The 23,351-nt window shown below is 37.3% G+C and overlaps 2 protein-coding genes across 2 annotated transcripts; one reads left to right on the plus strand and one right to left on the minus strand.

The window, feature by feature from the left end:
• Window positions 1–7,789: 7,789 nt before the first annotated feature.
• On the minus strand, window positions 7,790–14,816 carry LOC140229261 (eukaryotic translation initiation factor 4E-binding protein 1-like). The gene is made up of 3 exons (XM_072309539.1): window positions 14,553–14,816; window positions 12,840–13,004; window positions 7,790–11,626 (listed from the first exon to the last, which is right to left on the minus strand). Exons 1-3 carry the CDS (start codon window positions 14,698–14,700, stop codon window positions 11,592–11,594), a joined length of 348 nt encoding a protein of 115 aa, XP_072165640.1. The 5' UTR covers window positions 14,701–14,816; the 3' UTR covers window positions 7,790–11,591.
• Window positions 14,817–16,787: 1,971 nt separating this feature from the next.
• LOC140229262 (leucine-rich repeat-containing protein 20-like) lies at window positions 16,788–21,872 on the plus strand. Its single transcript, XM_072309540.1, has 4 exons — window positions 16,788–16,882; window positions 18,192–18,335; window positions 19,809–19,976; window positions 20,477–21,872. Exons 1-4 carry the CDS (start codon window positions 16,816–16,818, stop codon window positions 20,644–20,646), a joined length of 549 nt encoding a protein of 182 aa, XP_072165641.1. The 5' UTR covers window positions 16,788–16,815; the 3' UTR covers window positions 20,647–21,872.
• Window positions 21,873–23,351: the final 1,479 nt, after the last annotated feature.

Here is a 23,351-nt window from a genome sequence, read left to right on the forward strand (position 1 = left end):
TCAGTGATGAGTACAGTTGTTTCTTTTTTTTTTAATTTGAGCTTTATATCCTCTCTGTTGCTAGTGTGATAAAAACTAAAAATTAAAATAATGAATTCAAACCAGGGTTAAGTACAGCAGACTATTGGCTTATTGGCATTTTCTGCAGAGTTCTATGTAGATACAAGGTAATGTGTGTACACATGTCAGGTTGCTAAACTGCAAGTACTAGTTATGTATTTCCAAAATTTGTCCATCTCTGCTACCCATGTATTCACTTTTCTTGCATATCAATAGGATGCTAATAGTCAGTTCATCATGAATGAAACAAGTATGCTTAGTTCCCTAAAAGGGTATGGTTTGGTATGTATATATTTGTTAGGTTGAGGAATAATTAGTTGTGTCCAACAATTTTCATTCGCAACTGTGATAAGCACACACTTTGACACTTGATAGTTTATAGATGTGCCATGGATGTGTGCATTGATGTTTTAAGTCACAGATATGTTCAGTACTAATTTCTTGATACGATATGTTACTACAAAGGCTGAAGAGATAAAAGTGTGATTATATGAGCATGGAGGATGTGATTTGTATACATGTACCTCATTTAGATAGGAATTACCATAGCTGACCTTGTGCGCTGTTGGATGGAGGCCTGAAATACACTGCAAGGAAAATAAGTAACCCAGAATACGCAGATTGTTAGATTATGCAAACAATATTTCTGGGTGTTAGAAGAAAGGGTATAAAAAGAGAAAGTGAGATGAAGGTTCTCAGATTGTGAAGAGACAGACAAAGGTTGCCCTATCATAATTAATCACATCATGTTTTATACAGTGATCTATCACTTGGTTTAATTCCACTTCGTTTGTGGGATGTGGGATGACAACTCTTTGAAACACACACACATACAACAACATTGTAGCACTTCAGAGATAACTATCATGCCATCATTACTTCCTGAATTGAGTTTTATGGTTCATGTAGCTGTTACTTTTAAGACACAAAATTTACAGCACCAGTTTGTTAGGTTGATTAAAATTCTTGAAACGTACACTGCCAATAGTGAAAGGTTAACACAGGGAAAACAAAACCTTGTGCAAACAATCACAAACACATAACTCGATCACTGCTTCATGTACGTGGTATTCTCCAAGTTGATTGGTTTTGACAGCACATGTTCAGATATGTCACAGAGGATAGAGTGTGTATATTAACATTCCTATTCAAAATTGTGATATGTCACATTACTATGAAATCCAAGGAAATGTCAAATTTCACAAGCAAATGATAAAGTTTGTTATACACTGTACATCTTTAATTCTGCGACCGGATATCAAAATGTACAAAAGTTGTGCCATATGCTTTCCTTTCGTATTAGAAATGGTAAAGCTAGTTGTGAAACATCATTTGCTTCTAAGCTTGATGGTACACATGATTGTACTGACTCTCCACTGTGCAAGACGTATGTGTCATGCTCAGGCAATTTTAATTCAGTTAAATGAAATTGTACTTGACAGATTTTTCACGTTTGGTAGATGAGCTGAATAATGTTGGCACAAGTTTTGCAACTCAGTAAGAAAGAGTATCCTTTTATTGTGTGATTTTGTGAATAAAAGTTTTCACTTCTTGTCAATACCTGTCTGGCCTGTTATTATTACTTTGACATGTTTTTGTTTGAAAAGTTTGAAAAGATTTTATTTTCTGCATTTCATATTTTCTTTCAGAATAACAAAAATAACAAAGGCAGGTTCAATTACAGAAATACAATTCTGAAAATTATTGACATATTACATAGTAAATCATATTTTGTATGTAAAGACAAATGAAACGTTAAATAACATACAAAATGTTTATATGGCCAATAATGACTTAATTCACAGTACAATATATAATATATACATATGATGCAGAGGGCCGCCGTTATAAGCCGTGCTTGAACAGACGGACAGCCAGAGTTAAATTACCATTTTTTATTGTAGTACTTGAACACTAATACAGATGGGCCATGTTAAAGTGCGCGTAAATCCAGTTTTATACAATTACTTGGTAAACAGGAGTGGTGCCTGTGAGTGCGTGTGCAGGTGATGAAGCGCGAAAGTGTTGATGGTCAGCACTTCTAAGAAAATGATTGGATATGTTATAATATGGGCGAAGGGTCAAGCAGCAAAGTAAAAGAAAAGGAAAAGGGGGTGGACCAAATATTGCCTTGTTGTCGAGTATAAGAGGTACATGTTTAATGATTACTGTACCGTATGATATTGTGCCAAGAAATATTTCTTTGTATTTGCCTTAAAGGAATAGAGAGATGTGCACTGTTTTATGTGGAGAGGGAGTGAATTCCAAATATCAGGCCCGTTATGCCGAATTGATTTTTGAGCTAATAGGAGTTTAGGGTTATTCAAATGGAAATCATTACGATGGCGCGTGGGGTAAGCATGGACATCCCTGTTAAGGGAAAATGCGTTGTGGAAGAGTGGGAGTAGATTTTGCGTGTATTTGAACATAAATATAGGGCAAACACTCATTGTTTTATAGGGCAAACACTCATTGTCTATTTTTGTGGCATGTAGTGTTATTGTTATATTTGCTAAAATTTATGACTTTTTTCATTATTATGTACTTATAATTATATATCTTAATTCATAAATGTATTTTGGTATAATGGGCATTACCAAATAATATCACAGAACCCTCAGAACTAGTATGTAACATGTCTAATTTTCTTTAACAGTAAATCTGCCAGGAATGCACAAATCATAAAGCATTGAAATGTTCAAAATTATTCTCGTAGGATAATTCCCAATCGGTCCTCTTAATAAAGAAACTAAATTGTACAAATTTTGGTTGTACATGTACATTTCATGAGATTTTTGGATCGTTTTGCCCACTTTCTTTCCAATTTCACAAAATATAATAACAGTTTCATAAGATAAATCTTGAAAGCAGAGATACATGTATATTGTGCACCTCATTTCCGGAATGCTATGAACATGATGTATCATGAATCAGCCCACAATCTTGATGGCAAATCAACTGCTCCGATGAGCGATTTCCTGCTAATCGCAGATTTTTATAAAGTAGAGATGAGTGGGAAGATGACTGGTGGTTGTCTACTAGCTTTTTTGTGCAATTTTCACATGTTAGCACTCTGAATTTCTGGTAGATTTAACATCACATGCTTAAACTTGGCCGAAATATAGGTGGATTGGAGATGGGGCATTCAAAACTCCCCCCAAACCATAGATTAATTAACAATTTGTATGAATTTGGCCTCCCGCCATAGCTTAGTTATACTCACAAACATAATGACAGAGATATAGAGCTATTGACATTGAAAGAGAAATGTACATGTAGTTATGTTATGAAATTCCAACAGAATGCAAACTTCATACAGCTGTCATTCATTCTCATGAGTGATATGGGTCACAACAAGTTTGCCTGAATGTGTCACATGTTGTCGTGCACAAGTGTGGAGCAGCTGTTCGTAAGTTATCATTTTTCCCATACACTGTGCACAACTTGTACTGCTCAACTTAGTGCAGTACTGTATGCCATTGTTTTCATACAGTAGGAATACTGTGCACTGTTACCTGATTTGACATGTACTCAACACACACACACACCCACACATGCAAAAAAAAAAACCCCAACAACAATGAAATAATTATATGTGTATGTAGCAAGTTTTTTCCCCCCATCAGACTGGTGTTTGCTCTTTTAAAGAGTTAACATGATAAGAAAAGCTGTTGATGTGATAAGCTTGGGTTGTTTACGACCCATAGCATGATGCCTAATTGTCATTTTGTGAGGGACACCAAAAGTTCAAGACAGAAGAATGAGTTCAAGGTCTGTAAATTACGCTGCCAAGGGCAGCCTTGATATCTAAACGGTATTTTGTTTTTTAATGGAGCATGTTGATAACCCACTATCAAACCACTTGAAATGTAGGACACATGTCTAGGCTGGCAAGTTGTCAGTTTTGGCAAGAGGCTCACAGCTCAATTTTTTGAACAGAAATTAGGATGGAAACAAGTTAATAGAGTATACAGCTGTATGTCATCTTGTCTGCAGTCAAAAAACAAAAAAACAAAACAAAACAAAACCAAGATAAAACAAAACTATAAGCAGTGTTGATGGTCAACAGAAATACATGTACATTAGGAATGAAACTGACAAAAATAAAATGAAATATAGATATTGAAATGTGTGAACACCAGATGTTGTAATTTGTGTATGCCTGGTGAGCCAGAGGTTATGTTACCATGGTAACTACTGTCAGAGGGGTGTTTACCCCAACCCAACCCCTACCTACAACATGCCACACCCTACTCCTTCCCGTATGCTCACTTCTTATTTTCATTGAACAAGTGCAGGACTGGAGTGGTATAATCATTGTGACTTGAAATGGAGCGTCTGGTTTTGCTCAGGAAGTATTGTAAGGTGACTCGCGTTATACATGTAACAAAGTTTCCAGGACCAGCAGTTTTCTTTTGGTATAGTAAAATCACAATTTCATTTATAGCCAAACAAATACATTACAAGATGTACGGTGGACTCCCGTTATAATGAAGTCCTTTTGACCGGCAGCTTTTTTTTTGTTTTGTTTTGGTTATGTCAAAATTCCGTTATAACCGAACATATAAACAATAATGGATAATGTTGCCGCCTGAATTTTTACCTCGTTGTAACCAGAATTTCATTATAACCGTGTTCATTATAATGGGAGTGCACTGTATAGATAGAACATGTAATAATTTTGGGACCTGAATTTTTACTTCATAGTAAAGGAATTTCAGTACAAGCCATGTTTACTATAACAGGAGTGCACTGTATTGTATGCGCTATGCCAATAAGCCAGTTCGGGGTTAGCTCATGTACAGATGGGTACCAATGACCCTTCTTCTTTCTCAGTTGATTAGGCACTCCACTAGTCTTCAAGCAACAGAATGCATTAGCTTGCCCAATGTAACAATTCATGGAATTCATCAGTCATGTTCAAACAAAGGATGTACTTGCGTAGACCTGGGGCCCCATTTCATAAAACTTGTCATCAGTGACAAGTTGTCATAGATGTGACAAGCTAACTGAAATCCTTGCATCTGATTGGCTGAGAGCAAATTTGTCATAGAAATGTGGCAGTTGTCACTGATGACAAGTTTTATGAAATGGGCTCCAGGTGATCAGAATGATCCATCAATTGACACTTCAGAAAACATCCATTTATTTTGCATTGAATGTAATGACAATCTTCTTCTATTGATATTGCCAAATACTACTTCTGCTGCCAGGTGGATGTGATGGCAAGCACCACTTTAATACAAGGATTACTTGAATAATCATTGCATCACAGATGCTTATCTCAGTGAATTTAAAAACCAACATGCTCTGCTGGTACAAATGACCTTTTTCTGCTCATGCTCAAAGTGGAACCCCGAACTGGCTTATCTCAGAGAAGCTGTTCACCGTACTAGCTGCAACTGTCATGCACCTGGGCAGAACAACATCTTATGCCAGGCACTGATGTTTAATACACATCACACACTCCACAGTGCTCAGTAGAAAAGGATGCACCTCCCACGACACACACACACACACACATACCCGAATAACACAAAGAAATCACATGATTTAAAATAAAAATATCAACAGGTTGTAATTTATTCCCGTTTTTATGAGAGGATATCGGGAGTTAACAAAACTCCCGCAGTACAGCGATAATATTTCTTCTTATACCTCCGTAACCTGCCAGCAACCAGAAGTTCAAACGTAAAATGACATATTTATTTTATGTCAGTCTTTCTCACTAAATTTAATTTTGCAATGATTAGCAAGAAAGGTACGGGCTATCTAGCACTGTATACAGTGTAATGTGGCACTGTTACCTACGTATCTTTATACTGGAAGGTACTTTATAGTACTTCCAGTTCACCTACACAATATGTTAATACCAGGCAATGATAATGGGTTAGAGAACCCAAATTTATACCATCGTGACTACCAGAACGTCTCACAAAAACTACTTTATACTATCATAGATATATCAATCTCCATGGCAACCAGTCTCAAAGAGATTAAAAGTTTGCATTGGCCTCTTGGCCACAGACTAACAATGATAAATTAAGGCAGACTAGCCAAAAATCTGGATTTAAAAAAAAAAGAGGAGCTGGTAAAAACCATGAAGTCGCTGATCTGAGATGCCTCTTATAGGGAAAGAAAATCTCATATGCAATACATCTGCAATGATGCGAAATTCATTTAGTAATATATCATGACACAAATATACATTTATCTCACTAAAAGTCATAATCCACTGGGCAACACAGTCTTCTGCCTCGTATCAATATTGATATACATGTATGCCTCATAAACACTCATTACTTGTGTGATCGATTATTCAGGAAACTTCAGTGTTTTGCGCATCGTGAATGCGAAGGACTCCTAAATACACGAGATATGAAGTTGCTGGGTCATAGGTCAAATGTTTACATTTTTGTAATATTTTGTTACATCGTCCTTTGCTGAAAATACCAGAATAATTATCTAGCAACAGAGAGAGAGAGAGAGAGAGACAAAGAAAAAGAATATGGTGCAGCATGCTATTAAGCGATGTATGCAGCCACAGGTTATGGCAGGCATGACTGGAAATTGAAACTAATATATATGGAGAAAACACTCTAATATGGACTACCCACTTTATGTCCCTTGGTTGTTCATTTTTTTTTTTCATCAGAACTTCTTGTGACACACATAGTAGGCCTATAGTGTACTACATCTGCATGTGCACTCTGTATATCATGTCTTCACAAACTCAAACCAAGCCACAGGTTATTACTTCAGTGACAACAGTGTATCTGGTTTGATAGACTTTATGTTTTAATTATTTCTTGTACGTGGTAACTTCCAGACTATGTGACACACTTTCTGGCAATGGCTGGTTTGGGGCTGAGGAAAAATAAAACCACCAAACAAACCCTGAGGATTTCTGTCGCAAAATGAGCATCCCTCCACAAATTGTACACCTGTATTTGCACAGTTACATTTAACATTATAAAGACCTTGTCTTTACATTTGTTTTCGGCATCTTCTTTAAAAACACAAAGCATTTATCAAACTCTGAAAGATACCGAAAGGTTTCACTTCACAAAACAGAACGTTTCAAATACATGTATCAAGCATTATGGGCTATTAAGCCTATGTATTACGGTGAACCAATATCCCTTTGACAAATACAAGTTAAAATAATACATGGAATCAAGCCTGTTTGCCCTGTAGCACAAGTGTTGCATTGGAGAAGGAGAAAATTATTTCACTGTTTCGTGGCGCATTCAAATTTGTGTACATCTGAACTGCTTGTCAGGAGATCAAAAAAAGCCTATCAAATATTTCCCGAACACATGTAGCATGTACATGTAGTAACGCATGCAAGGTATACAATATCAACACAGAAAATATTGACACTTGTAATGATATCCCTGTATACTTACTCTTCTGAAGAAGGGAACAGCAGCAAAATAATCATTTTAAAATAGGCCTATAACAGCAACAACAAAAATCAAAGTAAACTTCAATGAATCTGAGAGCATACATGGCCATCATTTGTGGAACTTGACCATTTGAATGAATAAATAAATCATCCATCTCTCCACTATATATATATATATATATATATATATATATATATATATATATATATATATCATGGCTCGACACTAACTTTTTTGTTTGGTGGCCCGATGGGGCCACCAAAATCCTAAATTTCAAATTTTTGGTGGCCCGAGAGAAACATTTGGTGTCCCGAAAAAAAAACCCAATAAAAAACATTAAAAGTCCTTTTTTTAATGAGTCAAATATCTAAGATTTATGTTAGTAAGAATTAGAAGTTGGCCATATCTACTCATAAATAAACTTTAACAAACTCGCAACACTCACTCTCAGGCACTCATTCAGTCCTTTTCATCCATCCTTTAAACAAATTTAACTGCTAATTTCCGGCGCAAGAAATTACGAATTTATTGACATACTTTAAAAAAAACTTTGGTGGCCCGAGGCGGGCCACCAAATTTGCCCTTTTTTTAAATTTGGTGGCCCGACTTTCATTTTTGGTGGCCCCGGGCCACCGGGCCACCGTTAGTGTCGAGCCCTGTATATATGCACCTGGCTCAGATGTGTGTAACAAACTATGGAGACTCTGCAGCCGAGAGGACCAATGTTTGCCGTGGCCAACATGGAGACATTCACACGGAATGCAGAGTCTGCCTGCTGGTGGAGGAACATGGGATATCTACTGGAGAAGCCTTCATCCACAGACAGCATGCTATGCCTCTGTCAGGCATATGTAGCAAAATATATTCAGTGAGAGATAGAGGAATAAAGATATCAATGTCTAGCCTGGAAGAAGGGAATATCATGACATACATCCCTTGTCTGAAACAGTGGGAGACTAATTTCTAGTGATACACCATTGGTTGGTATTCACTGGAAGAATATTTTAAAAAGCTCAATCTAGATACGAAAGACAAAAAATGGAGCAGTGAATCCTTTGAAATACGGAAACTGTAAGATGTGTCTTTCTATACTCCCCCCCCCCATCAACTTTTCAATGTCTTTGTGTAAAGATAATCCATCACAGGAATAAATTCATGAAATACAAGGAATTACAAAATGGCAATCTGCTCTGGACACCTGGTGTGGTTCAAGAACATTTTGGTCTGCCTAAAATCAAGAGCAAGAAAAATCCACACATGTATTACAATGTATATCATAGTCTGACATATCTGACAATGATCTGTAAATTCATGACAGCATAATTTGGCATTAGAAGGTAGTCACAACCTCAAATATGAGATATCATGGCAGCTTTGAAATCAAATGTCGTATACGAAAAAGTAAAGAGCTAACATAAAGTTCATTTACACACCGAGTGTTACTGTTATTGCAGAGAACTTTGAAATAATCAAGACATAAAACCTCTGAAAGTATAGACATATTTTCACATTATATTACCACACAGCTGACAAATGCTCTCCTTGAATACTCTCTGAAAGAGATATATATGTGACCAATCAGATGAATATGCTCTTAAGTTTATCACATGCCCAAGAGTTTGCAAGAAACCACAAGTCAAGCTTGCTTCACTCATCGAGACATATCGAAAAGCCCGACTGCTACTTTTTAACTGGTAGTTAAAGAATTCCAGGAAAGAACACAAGGGAATGGTTATATGTGTAGCAATTTCATATTTATAAAGTATACACAGATGAGAGAGCAAATGCATTAATTTTTTTTTTCAAATTTTCTATGAAACCACCACTTTGTGAAAAATGTTAAGTCCAATTTGTATACCATCCATTCACAAAGTTTGCATTTGTGAGTTTTGAACATTTATGAAAACATGCTGGAATATCCTAGAGCTCGACCTAGAACATAACATTTTTTTGCATGTCTGGCCGATTCTAGAGCATATATTGACAATTCAAATTTTTATTCATATCTTTTTCATTAACATGATAGAGTCTACATTTTGTTGATATATTCAACAATATATATTGATCAAATAACACATAAAACACAATAGAAACCTATCTAGCATAATCAGGGAAACAAAAAAGAAAAAAAGACGTCGCTATATTATGTTCCATCAACGGTGCCATGATCTTATGCTGTAAAGAAATTAAAAGCATATTTCCTCCTTTTGAAAATCATACTTTGCAAAGCCTCATCAAACTGAAGCATGATTGTAAACAATCTGATACAGTAGTGATAGAACTTGTGGCTCAGAAAAAGGGAATGCTGTCTTATCAATTCAGAGTCTATGGTTGCAAGGTGACAATTGTTCATCAAAGACCTCTACAATGTTGTTTTGTAAGCTTACGCGTCCCACAAGAAACAGAACGGTGTTAACCCTGCAGGCTTTGCACAGTTCAAACACCCTTCTGGCACGCAGCTCATGCTTAACCGTAAAAAAGAGAAGAAAAAATGTTAGGAACTCTTCTATCACAACTCTGGATCATTTGTCATCCTTTATCGACAGTAACATGGGCAGCACCTCCCCGCACCAACAGACTGAGGATTACAGTACTATTATGGCAAGATGTCTGATGACCAAAGAGGCATAGAATTTGTATCTGCTATTTTAGTCTTTATCCGACTCATTATAGTGAATAAGCCTTCAAAAGGTACAAGACAGAAGAAGACTTCCTTGTAAGTGATCGAGCACATAATGATGTGTCCAGTCAAAATCAGTGAAACTCCACTCTTTGCTGCATTACACAGCAATCATCTGTACTGGAAGAAATTAGCTTCCCTGAAAAGTGTGCGAGTCACACATTCATGCTTTTTTTTTTTCATTAGTTTTTTGAAACATTTGTTTGTGCATTAGATTGAGCCTCTACAATGAGCCACAGCCCGTTCAGAGTCAATGCGACTGGAGCAAATTTTGCAGCACCTGTATTTTCAAAAATGTGTGGAAACACTGCAAAGCTTGGTTCAGCTTTCTCAAATTCCACAGGATATTGAGGGTGGGGGGGGGGGAGTTTGTGCTGGCAAGGAAACCATTTAATTGCCCATTTTAAAGATACACCAAGAGTTCATACTCTAAATGAGGTAAATAGAATATATTCTGCTAGTCCACTTGTCATTTCTCATGATTCAAAATCTCAATAAATGACTTCAATGATATGAGGGTAAAACTACAAACACACAGTGTACAATCTCTACAAAGAGTTTGAGGGCTGGTATTCATGATAAGTTACTAGTAATCCATAACAGACAATACCACATGCAAGTTTGAGGTAATCATTTTTCTATTCAAAATGTGTATCTTGTTTCTGTTGTCTGTACACATATAGACTTAAGAATCCCCATAAATATTTAAAGGTATACTCAACATGCGTGTACATTCAGCAAAAAGGAACACAATGAAATTACTTGTATTTGTAGGCAAACTACAAAAGGAAAGAAATATTATGTGCCACCAAAAAGGAACAATGAAATGCTGTACTAAACCAATGTTTGAATTGTATGACGTTCAAGGTAGACAAGCTGTAATGTAGGATACCCTTTGAAATAAGGGTGAATATTTATAAGCTGACTCTATAAAGGTGATATCATGTGGTATGACAGAAGAAATAAGTGTAAATTCAATTCAAGTACCATATTGCACCTTGACAATGTTATGTAATGGAACATTTTTTTTTTGCATATTTCTATCTTTTTCTGAAATACATGAGGAAACAGTTAAGTGAGATTGGGTCATATTCTTTTTATGTCACTCTGTGCTTATTACTGCTTTATGAATGCACAGGAAACACAAAAAATGCAAACCCATCCCAACATCATTCCTCCAATTTTTAACCACCTGTCTTAAAATTTCCCGTCTTATGAGACTCTTCTCAATTTGGTATGCAAGCCAAAATCGACCATCTCTTCGTCCAAAGCTGGGACAAAAAAAATGGACCTAAAGTAGTTTTGAAGCGGATTCATTCCTCTGGAAATTTCGGTAAATAAACACATAACGCTGTCTGCTACTACACAGAAGTTAACCGGCAGATCGCATTCTCCATCTGCTTTTCCTGGTCTCACATGAGGCATGCTGGTTTCCAGGGCCCTCAGATGTCCATTTGAAACTGCTCTTCGTTAGATTCTGCAAAGAGGTACAGTAGCAGATATCATGTTTTTCCATTGCAAAAGCATACACTAGAATATTACATGGCCCCATTTGCATGCAGCTAATTACAATGTTTATAAAAACAAGTATCTACAGATCATCTTGATGTTCAAAATTTTCTTCCAGTGGCACATTGATAGTCAATAAGGAATGTATGTGTACTGCATTTAAATTAAGGAGATTACATGTATGTATGCAAGTCTATTTGCGAAGTGGCATGATGTTAGGAGTGGTCATTCAATATGGTTTCACATTCTTTCATGTCCAATTTTACAGGTGCTACAAGGCTGATAAAAATTCTAACAATAACACCATAAAGCACTATAAAAAGCACAAGAATACTGGTACTAGTAAATGAATTTTTTAAGAAGCCCTGATGACAATATTTTACCTCCTCCATTATGATGTTGATAAGACTATATAGTTTTACACAGCAAATGCAAGACAAGGAAGAAAGCTCTCACAAAGAATCCCCCCCCCCCACCCCATTTCAAGAAATAGGAATTCTATCAATAACAGACAATCAACGGATTGTTACATCAGGAATAGACAATTAAACTACAATTAAACTCAAAGATATTAAAGAAAATTCATAACACCATATACTGGTAGACTCACAAAATGGTGCATAATGACTTCCATACACAGGGTGAAATATCATAGGAGTATCAAAGGTCCTAAAACAAGTTTTATTTAGTGACATTAATACAGACCATGATGTGACAGTCTACTGTCAATATACATTGTACTGTACCGGACAAATATCTTACAAATATACTGAGGTAATGGTATGTCTAGCAGGTTATGGTGAGTCTTGAAAGAATGTATCAATTATAGGAAGGGGGTGAGATACAGGCTTTGAGACATATCACTGTATAATTACAGTATGTAGTCATATACTTTGTGTAAGTGTGAAATCCCAGTGGTAAGTAGGCAAATAACATTCTGGTGCAAGCATTTATGAGGAATCAAGACATTTGATATAATATGGAAAGCTAGATGAGAAAACATCTGAAGGGATATTTTGATTTTGTTTCCAAACAATGTCTGTATAGCTTTATATACACTGCACAGTTGTACAGTTTGTACATATGTACATACATATATGATACTGTCTGTCACATGACAAAGGGAACGACTTTAAAAATGAGAACTCTATTCTAATTATGATTTTGCCAATGTTTCTAACCTTGCTTCTCAGAATTGGGTTTGTATGTGCCATTTGGCTTTTCCTGAGTGGTTCCTTCTGGAGTCGTGACCCCCGGGATAGAAGGCAGATTTCTTGGTGGGGTCATACTGAGTGGCGAATTCCGCATATTCAGGAGGAAGTTGCGATCATAAATGATACGCGTACCTGTTGCATATCCAAAGCAAAACAAGAAACATATTGAGTTAATTAATACTTATAGCAAAGGAAAAAGCAAACAATGTCATGCAATCATAACAATGTACAATGAATCACTGTTTACTCAGCAAGAATGCTAGGTTGTGAATACAATATTTCATCATATTCCTAAACACTGAGTAAAGGATTCTTGTTCCTTCCACTTGCTGACAACCACCCCAACACAAACATGTCGTGTACAACTGTACTTGCATAAACATGAATTTAAAACATTTTTTCATATGTTCGTTTTTTCCTATTTCCCCTTTGCATTACGATTTAACTCTAAAGTTACGTACAATAGTGTACGTGTAATTCCACATTCAAGCAAAATTTGTTCTCTATGATCAACAACTGCTTGCCATTAACTTATCATTCAAACTTTTAGTCATAGGCAAAGCCCTTGCAAAAGAATTGCACATAAACTGCATTCATGCAGAGAGTTTGCAATTGCATACCTTGGTACTGTAATTGTGGATAAGTTTGCCAGCTGTTAAAATATATTCGAAACTCAGAGTCAAGACAACCTAGTCAAGAACAAAGAACAAGTGACCATCTAGTATAACATGCATACTAAATAACTAGAAGACTCAGAAGTAAGGTAACATAGTAAGGAGTTCCACATCAAGTCCTTGGTCATATGCTTCAGTTATTGCAATTAGACCTACATACAGTTGTTGGTATGATGGAAAATTATTGATACTACATGTATACTGGTGACTGGTGGGTTTCCTCTGTCCTTTTTATATGATTTCAGAATCCATTTCAACCTGTTATCGAGTTATAAGTATCTACAAATTTTTATAAAATGTCATTTGTACTTTGCATTGAATTGATACACTGAGTGCCGCATTACAATGGTTGCATGAAAGTGAAAAAAAAATGTCAAAAATTTTCATTTTCATGAGCATGATAAGAAATTTAGAATACCATGACCACCAGTAGACAAAAAAAAAAAAAAAAAAAAATCTGTCTGTCCGGAGGAGTTTCCTATCATTTTTTTTTTTTTGACATTTACGGCTCTCCTCTGTAACGTTAGACATGATTCCGTGAAGGTGGTGAAGCCACATGCAGTCTCTGCATAACATGTTTACAGCCTGTATCCCCGACGATATACAATGTATATGTACAGACCGATCTTTCGGTCAACACCACCAGTTGACTACCATTATAGAGCTAGAGATAGAGTAGGCCTAGACCCAAATTCTTTGGCAATTTGCATAACACTCCCTGTGGCTGTGCTGTGATATTCAATGACAATGTGTAGTCTGTAGATTAGCAGTAGCACACTTTGTTTTAAAACAATAAAAGGGATGTAAGTTACAATTTTGTACAAGAGCTCTGGAGTATAACTAGTAATTATCCCGGGATCATCCCTGCTGTTGTTTGCGACATGGTATATTGGAGGTATGTTCAGGGGTATACAGCACTTCAGCAGGAGGTTGAGGCTCATACATTCACTGTCTGCATGCTGTATTGGAGGAGCCACACTACACACACATAAAACCATCCACAAACCTCCAGGGGTAGTTGAAAACATCGTTCCGCCTGGTGTCGTGCTGTAATCATTCGGGAGCTGTGACGGGTCGTTCACAGTAATCCTCTTCGCCTTCGCCGGAATATCACGGCTATCGCTGAGTTGGCGGCTTGCTGCTGGAGCTGACATGTTACTTGAATGTTACTAGACGATGGGAAGCCTACAGATAACGATGAAGGCAAAGCCTTTGAGGTCCGTTAAAAGGTAAATATTGCGAAAATGTTGTTACGGGGATCCCCTCCTCACAGGTTACAAGCAAGGAGAGCTCTTTATTGTCAATTTGCAAAGAATTTGAATATGTAAGGATCACTCAAAGAAAGGATTATTAAAGAATATTTCATTTAGATTTTAATCGTTAAAAAAGCTTATAATTTAATAGTTTCTTCTCAAAATATTATTTTTTAACCTGAATTGACATGATTTGGGAATTATTTACATTTTATCAACAAATTTATTCCATATAATACATATTAAGCTCAAATTGGCAACTTTAAATGGAAACTCGCCCGTGTGAAGTCAAGCTGCAATTGATTTCAAAAAGGTCGTTTACTGTTTGTTTTATTGCAATGAAATGTCACTTAACAGTTCAATAACTTAATAAGCGTGTGATTTATGAGATCTGCATGTCGACGGATACTTCCACAGTGGAAAATAATGCGCTACTGGATTACAAACGCACGCGACATGTCGATGCAAGCAATTGCAAGGACATCTTCCATCTTTCGCATGATGTAAACAAAACCACGTGATGACTGCGACTACATGATAGCTAGCTCACCCTTGACCTCTGACAGTTCATATCCAAGCTAGCTAGCGAGATACCGCCTGTCCGTGTGCGTGCGATCACGAACGTACATGTGTATGTACGGAGCTAGCTGCCGAGAGTTCGAGACGGCGTTGATCCTGTCGTCGGCTGGGACGAAAATACAGCAGTTCTTCGCCTCAGCTCCTCCCCGATCCTTTGGCGGATGGGATTTGAGCTGATTCGATCGGTAATCGCCGCGCTGCAGCAAGCTGTCCGCCTGATCTGCTGATGGGCGGAGAGTGAAATCAGTGTAACGTTAGAATGTTCGATTCTCCACACCCTTTCTTCGGGGAACTGTGGTCGGGCCGGATGAATTGCTTCAACAAAATATTGCTTGTTCTCGCAATTTTGTGAACAGATTTCACCAGGGGGCTCCCACCACTCGCACGCACCAGTCCGCGTCCGTCCGTTTCACCGGTAGACGCTAGCTAGTCGCAGCCAGGTTCCAGAGCAGAGGCTTGATACTTGTGATAGACTCTAAAGACTAAACGTTAGAGTTTTTGTTTAAACCAGTTACAGATTCTACTAGACGCTTCTAGACTTTCATTAAAGAATCTAGTACACCCATCAAAAGCTCCGACCCATAATGAGGCGGCTGTCAAATCCATGGTGCATCGAGTCTCCAGAACAGGAAATGATCTGTATTTTATGTTATTTGTTGCTGTAATTTATATCGAGTAAGCTCGAAATTCGGATAGATCTATATTACATGTAATACAGTAATTGTGATTCTGGATGTAGGCCTACATCTACTGTAGATAACAATACAACATATGGGTACCTATATGGCAAACCATGCATGACGGCCTTTTGCCTCTGATTCAGGAGTCGGGAACTAATATGCCCCCCACGTCCACTGAACACCCTTGGAATGATGAGGTGTCTGCCATTTCAACCACTACACTTCTGAAACAAATTGTCATCATATAAGATAGCCAAAGTGCCAAGGATTGAGCAAGCATATGCAGAGACATACAAGGTCAAGGAGAAGCTCTTCACTGGACGGTCAACAGACTGCATGTACATGTATTTATTAGCTGGGATAAATTGCAATAGAATTCTGACAGTGGTGGGAGCAGCACCAAATCTGTGCATTATATTGCAAGTGCAGCACGCGTGTACATAGCCATGCCCATGGACATTAGATCTACAAGAGCTAGTGACAAAAAGATCTACATGAGGGTTTGAACTTTGATTAGTATCAAATGGTACAGCCAATGGTCGAGGCAGCCAAAAGGAAAAAAAAAATACTGCTTTTTTCTTAATAGCATTGAAGGAAGCAAAGGAGTTTGACAGTACACTGTACTCTACAAAGAAGACTGTAAGCCTGCAGTAGCGAAGAAGAAGAGTAGAACTTGGGTGAGAGAAGTCCAAATAAAAAGAGACTGAAATACATCTCCACAACATTTTCCAGCCAGCGTCGCGTTGCTCTTTGGACCATGGCAGCTGAAGCAGTCACAAGAGTTGTTCTGAGATGTGAAAAAGCTCAGGAGGATAAACATTTGGGTAAAAGAATGAATGTCTTAGATAAGTTGAATTCATGTCACTCTTTATGTCATTGGGAGTTCTTTTATTTCTAGCCCAATGTTATGTTTTTAGTTTTTGCTTTTTTCCTGGTATGGCTTTTCACAACATACATTTATGTAAAATACATCGGGTCAGAAGACATAATTTCTTGCCATAATTGCAAATTTACTGGAGCAAAATAATGGCAGAGACTTAATTTTCTGTAGAATAGTCATGATTTATACTTCAAGGAACTTTTCTTGATCTAAAAATCATATTTCAAATCTATCTTGCTATACGTACCTCTACTGTACTTGTACATACACTACAATATAGTATGTATGTTCCAATGGAAGTCAGCTAAACACCAAGTTCAGTTTGCAAGGTGAAAGTGTGCTGCCATTAAAAAAGAAAGACTGCCAAAAATTGATTCAAAATAATAACAAGCAGCATCTGAAAAAGTTATATGACTGCATGAACAATAGGAAAGATAGCAAGGGTATTTATCTGTGAGAGGGTTTCATGGCATCAAGATTGTAGGGAGTGGCTGCAATCTATTCTGTTTCAAGAAGCTTTTCATGAGGTATACATGTACATTCCACTCTCATTAAAGCATGCATATGAAATATAGATACAGACAAAATGTCGATTGGAAATTGGTAGAAAATGGGTGCAAATCAACTAATCTACAGTTGAGTCATGGAAAATTAAAAGTTAACAACGACAAAAAAAAAAAAAAAAAAAAAAAAATTGTGAAGTCTGAAACCCCATAACGGGTAAGATACCTGGCTGTATTGGTTTACCAAGTGTTTAAATGAGAAATAGAAAAACATAGGAAAACTATGAGTCAAATAGAGAAATCATGTATTATAGGCACCTGCATACTGTAGTCACGTTGATCAAATGTTTTATATAGATGCAACAACTGAAGGTGTAGATACATGTAAGGAGCATGTGGGTGTGTGGGTTTTTTTTCTTTTTTTCACAAGGATAGAATAGCATATACATGTATTCACATCGGATGGCATTCAGTATTAGTACAGTGCACTCCCATATTATGAATACGGTCATAACAAAATCTTGTTCAGACAAAGGTCAGGTTCCCAAATTAGATCTGTATCTACCTTATTTAAATGTTTGGCTATAATGACATTTTTAATACAACAAATGATCAAAGCTGCTGATCACTGATGACTTTGTTATAACAGGAGCTGCCTGCTGCAGACAACCTTTTAGCTATACATGTATTACCACTCAGAGGGCATTATGAATGTGAGTGATATTATTTTCTTTTTCACTCCCATCCCAGATCTGTCCAGCTGCCTTCTGGAAGCTGTGCCCCAAGCGGTCTATCATCTTATGAGACACACAGAACTGGTCAGCTGTGACCTGTCGGACAACGCCCTCACTGTTATGTCCAAGAAGCTGCCCATAAACTTTCCACAAGTCACTGGTAAGACAATTGTTTTTTGTTGTTGTACTTGTTGATGTTGTTTTTATTTTAATGAAGCATTTCACAAAGTGTTGTGTACACTGTATATCTTTCCATCACAATGTAGTAAGCAAATTTCCACACAGATATATCACTTTAAAGCTACTATCTTAAATACTATTAGTTAAAAGCTACTATGTTTTAATCGCTTGTACATGGTGGCCAATTAATGTAGGTGACATACTGTAGTACTGTAAGTGAATGTAGGCAGTATCTTCACAGTACTGGGTCCAAGTCATTTTGCTTGCTCCAACTTTGTCTTGATCTGTTTTTTAGAGTTGCTGTGATAGCCAGGGTTGTCTGCATATCTCTGAAAGGGCTTTTCAGTAGGAGTAGGTTTCTGATTTGAGAAAAGTGGAAATGTCTGATTGAACTTCCTTTATGATACTGCTGGTATTTTACTTTTTTTTTTCTTTTCCTATCATAGACAAAATGAAATAAGTTTGAATATTTCTAGTTTAAGCATTTCATTGTTTTGTTTTCTTACACTTGATTATAGTTTGACTTTCTCAAAGTCAACAGATAATGGTATATGAAATTCAGTATAATTTTCAAGGATATTAAAGGATAAACCGTGGATGGGAAGATCAATGTCATGAAACGATATCAGTGATGGTGTGGTGAAAATCAGTGTTTGCAATTATACAAAAAGATTTTGTCTACTCTTACATATCTCTTACGTGTATATACATATACTGTATCATGTGTGTGTGTGTATGTGTTCGTGTGTGGAGGCGGTTATGCATATAGGACTGCTACCTTCAAACATTGGCAATTTAAAGTATGGACATCTACTTTTAAATCATAAACTTGCCTAAATCACAGATGTGAGAGGTGTTGAATAAGTGCAAAAGACTCCAATCCAGATCTTATTCTGATACTGATGAATGGATTCCACATTGATCAAGGCGTAAAGGTGGTCCAAAGTATTGTTAAAACTGATAATTTCAATACATGTGTATGAAATTGGCAGACTTTCACATTGTACAAAAATGTAGGTACAATTTTTACATGATGTATAGAAGTTCAAGTTCAGGGAGGGGGGATGACAGTAAATAAGTGGAAATAAGGAAGATAGAGTAAGAATGAATTATTTCATACAGTACGATGTATGTCTAAAGGATGATATTATTGTTTAGTTAAGGAGAGGAATTGATGATCTTTCATTTAATTACATGTATATTTTTGTTGTGAATGCTTTGTTTAATGGCTTTAATTGTATTTTATTGTACAAATTCAAGATGATTATTATATAATTATTCAAGTTAGGAAGATTATCTTCAAAGATAAAAGTTTAAACCCAGTGCTGACGAGAATTTGTTGTGCCATCCATTTATCCAACAAGTGGAGAATTACATTTGTACAATATCTCAAGTAATGGGTCAAAAGTGATTAATGAAATCTGCATTATGTTTGTTCCCTTTCTCATCCCAGTCGTGAATGTATCACGCAACAAGATAGAGAAGATCCCCGATGAGATCAACTTGATGACAGTACTGGAAAGCTTCAGTGCATCTCACAACAAGCTGACGGCCCTGCCTGAGGGTTTCTATCAGTTGCCCGCTCTGACGAAGCTCGATTTAAGCCACAATGACATAACAGGTGAGGATAGTGATCGTGAGACACCAGCTGGAAAGAATGGATGGCATTGATTCTACTTTAAAAAAAAAAAAAAAAAAGGAAGGAGATTTTTTGCTACTTTGCTAGGGAGATGTAAAACAAATATGTCATGCACTTTTTGAAGCAACAAGCAAAATCATGGATTCCTTGGTGACAGAATGGTGCTGTTCCTGCCGCCTTGTACATGTAATTCCTAATTTCCACTGGAACCTCTTGGTGCTTGGTATGCTGTATAAGCTGTTATTCTCGCGAGGGTTTAATTTCACGAATTTGGCAAATCACAGTTGGACCGCGAATTTAACAATGCACGAAAATGTCACCTTGCGCTCAGGAATGTCTCTGTGTCTATGCGCGAAAAAACATCTCGCGAAAATGTCCGTGACCTCCTCATATGCGAAAATATCTGTGTGCAAATATAACAGCGTACACAGTATTTGTGTACTATAATTATCATGTGCTCTTCATTCTCCCCCCACCCCTAGACCTGGATGCAGCAAAACTCTGCAAGATGCCAGCGATCCGGGAAATCAACCTGGAGCACAATCCCATCCCTGGAGACGTCTACGCAGAGCTTCAGGAGCTCTCCCGCGACCTGGGCGTGGAGGTCCTGATGTCGGAGCCTGACGTGTCGCAGTTTGAAGACGTAGACTAGAAGACAGAAGGCACAGGCTTGTCTGATGTTCATAGGTTTGCATGATGTATCCTCCATATAAACTGTTACTGGGCTGAGTGTTATGCTGAATTACAGAGCCTAAGTGTACATGCAGCTAGACTAATGATATTTGGCTCAATGCCTTGTTGTAACAACATTTAGAATTCACAGAGTAGTTTTGGTCTCATGTGGGCACTTCTTTCTGGTCTGCATTGGCTCTTTTTTCTCGACATGCAAGTGTGAAAAAAACTTCAGTAATTTGTATGCTTTTAGTGCCCATTGATTCAGAAAATCCCATAGCATTGTACTCACTGTCTGAAGTCCTTGGCACAAAAAGGATTAAGGGGGACCGCCAGGCCAAGGAAGACTCTACTTTATCTGTGTTTGCTTGGTAAAGCACATGCACGGGAAATATCTGTAGCATAGGTGTATGTTCTTGATTACTGTTAGTGATGTATCCTTCCAGAGCGTCAACCCAAGTCAAGATTGCACAAATCTTGCTCTTTTGTGGAGTTTGCACAAATGCTGCTCTTTTGTGGAATTGATGAGAATACTAGTACCGTATTTGAGGTGAAAATATTTGTGATACCTGTATATGAGTGGTGTATCTGTCATGTAGCCAGAAAAACAAAAACAAACAAACAAAAAACCCCTTGCCTGGTGGTACTTCACATATTCAATTTCCCAGTTCACTATGCATGTGGCTGAGACCATATTGGACTGTTCTAATAGTTGCACCATTTTGAACTATACACTGTCATTATCAAGATTTAATTACCGATACAATACTTTTTTAAAAAAATCAGTGTTTGGTCCTGTTTTGTCTTTCCCCCCATTTTCATTCTTGTGTGTAAACTATTACTTCTCTAGCAATTTTAAGGAATATTTGTATAAGATCAGACAAGTTTCATTAGGCATCATGATTAAATACTTTTCTCTCAGATGTCCATACACTGTATCTATAACTTGGTTTGATCTCAGAATGCATTAGTGTAGTAGTGATTCTAGGGTGTTCTGAGTAAATACTTAATAGAAGTCCATCATGATATGCAAATATGACATTGAATGTCATACATTATTGGATGCGAACTGAGCATATACTGATACAAAATGTAAGTGTAGTCCTATGCCTTAACAGGATAGTAACATATCGCTCAAGTTTACACAACTCACCTAATTCTCTCATTTAAAACAAGAAGGAATGCAATCACAGCTACACTGTAGGTAAACATGGAAAATACAATACTGAAATGGAATTTTAGAGACATCTTTGCAGTGAGTCGTATGAAGTATTTATTAGCAAAGTTTGGTTTACTTTATCACAGATGTTATTGGAGTAAACCAAGTAAGAAAACTGAAGACTAGTCCCAAGTATACTCGAGGGAAGATGTCTGTGGTAAAAGAGCATTGTAGCAAAATGAGCTCGTCCTCAACGGGTAAAGATGTGTGTGAACATACTACCTGCACCTTGCATTATAGTTGGATGTGAGGTAAGCATACCTTATTATCATTTGCAATATTAAGAATGATAGTTGTGATGATAATGATTAGATTCATATGGGAGTCGGATGAAGCACAAATCATGCCAGTCGCTAGGAAACTCCCTGCGCACACAAAGCTATGCAAGTGAATGGGTTTCCATGGATTCTACGACTCGACAGAGGAAGTTGAAAAATCTGTGTTTTGATGTGGCAGAAGTTCCACAGGGTGGGGCTACACCAGAGAAGCAGCACCTACTGTGTAGGTAATGGGAGCAGGTTGCATTAAGGCTCTTACATGTAATGAGAAGAGAGGGGTATCTTTATTATGTGGGACTTGTCTTTAATGTATACTTGAAGCTAAGAAGGTGCAGTGCACTGGAGGTATCAGGAGATAAGGGTCAGTATCTTGGCATGTCTCTCTCTCTGGACGTCTGTCGTGTCGACAAAGAATTGTCACTATCAGAAAGTTGCGAATCTAATGCTGGTGAGTGAAATGGTGGCTGTAGAGACCTACATGTATTCTTGAGTGCCAGTGTCTGCCATACACACACACACACACACACACACACACACACACATTTGTAGTCATTATTTGTAGGTGCTGGGGCTGGGGGTGCTTGTTGCTGCTGTTGACGCAAGTGATGCAAAGCACGTTTGTTCTTGGCAGCAACATTTCTGGGTTCCTTCAGGTGCACCACACCTGATCTTACTGCATGATGTCAATCAGTCTTCACAAGTGGCAGGATCAATGTTACATTTCTGTAAGGATGCCATGTCTTTATACTGTTTTTGTTGTCCTCCCACAGATCTTTTACCAAGGTCTAGCTCGGAGTAGAAAATCTGTTTTGGCGATTTGTCATTGGTCATCTCTCCCACGTCCCCAACAGTTCCATCTTCTTGTACTTTAGTGGGATATTTTCAGTCTCATTATATCATTCACTACATTGGGATGTAAGACAAAGGATTTATTTATTTTGTTTGTTTGTTTGTTTTTGAAAGGAAAGCATATTGGTCAGACATGGAAATTGAAGACAGTTTAGACATGTAAGAACCCAGGTTTCAGAAACCTTATTTTCTGTTACCAAAAAAGTGATGTCTATATGTTTTTGTCGAAAAATGAAATAAAGAATTGAAATTGAAGTTGGATTGCAGCTGTGGGGTTTGACTATGTCCACTGGGAGGCCCTCTAGTGTGATACTGAAGACCACAAGACAAGAGGGCTGA

Source organism: Diadema setosum, chromosome 5 (assembly GCF_964275005.1).
Source record: "Diadema setosum chromosome 5, eeDiaSeto1, whole genome shotgun sequence".
NCBI lineage: Eukaryota > Metazoa > Echinodermata > Echinoidea > Diadematoida > Diadematidae > Diadema > Diadema setosum.

What these genes read in the sequence shown, in the direction of transcription:
- LOC140229262 (XM_072309540.1), top strand. Translation starts at nt 16,816, where the DNA reads ATGGCAGCTGAAGCAGTCACAAGAGTTGTTCTGAGATGTGAAAAAGCT. An exon ending in TCAGGAGGATAAACATTTGG is followed by an intron (nt 16,883 to 18,191) that starts GTAAAAGAATGA and finishes CTCCCATCCCAG; the next exon opens with ATCTGTCCAGCTGCCTTCTG. An exon ending in AAACTTTCCACAAGTCACTG is followed by an intron (nt 18,336 to 19,808) that starts GTAAGACAATTG and finishes TTCTCATCCCAG; the next exon opens with TCGTGAATGTATCACGCAAC.
- LOC140229261 (XM_072309539.1), bottom strand. Translation starts at nt 14,700, where the DNA reads ATGTCAGCTCCAGCAGCAAGCCGCCAACTCAGCGATAGCCGTGATATT. An exon ending in GTTTTCAACTACCCCTGGAG is followed by an intron (nt 13,005 to 14,552) that starts GTTTGTGGATGG and finishes GATATGCAACAG; the next exon opens with GTACGCGTATCATTTATGAT. An exon ending in ACCCAATTCTGAGAAGCAAG is followed by an intron (nt 11,627 to 12,839) that starts GTTAGAAACATT and finishes ACCTCTTTGCAG; the next exon opens with AATCTAACGAAGAGCAGTTT.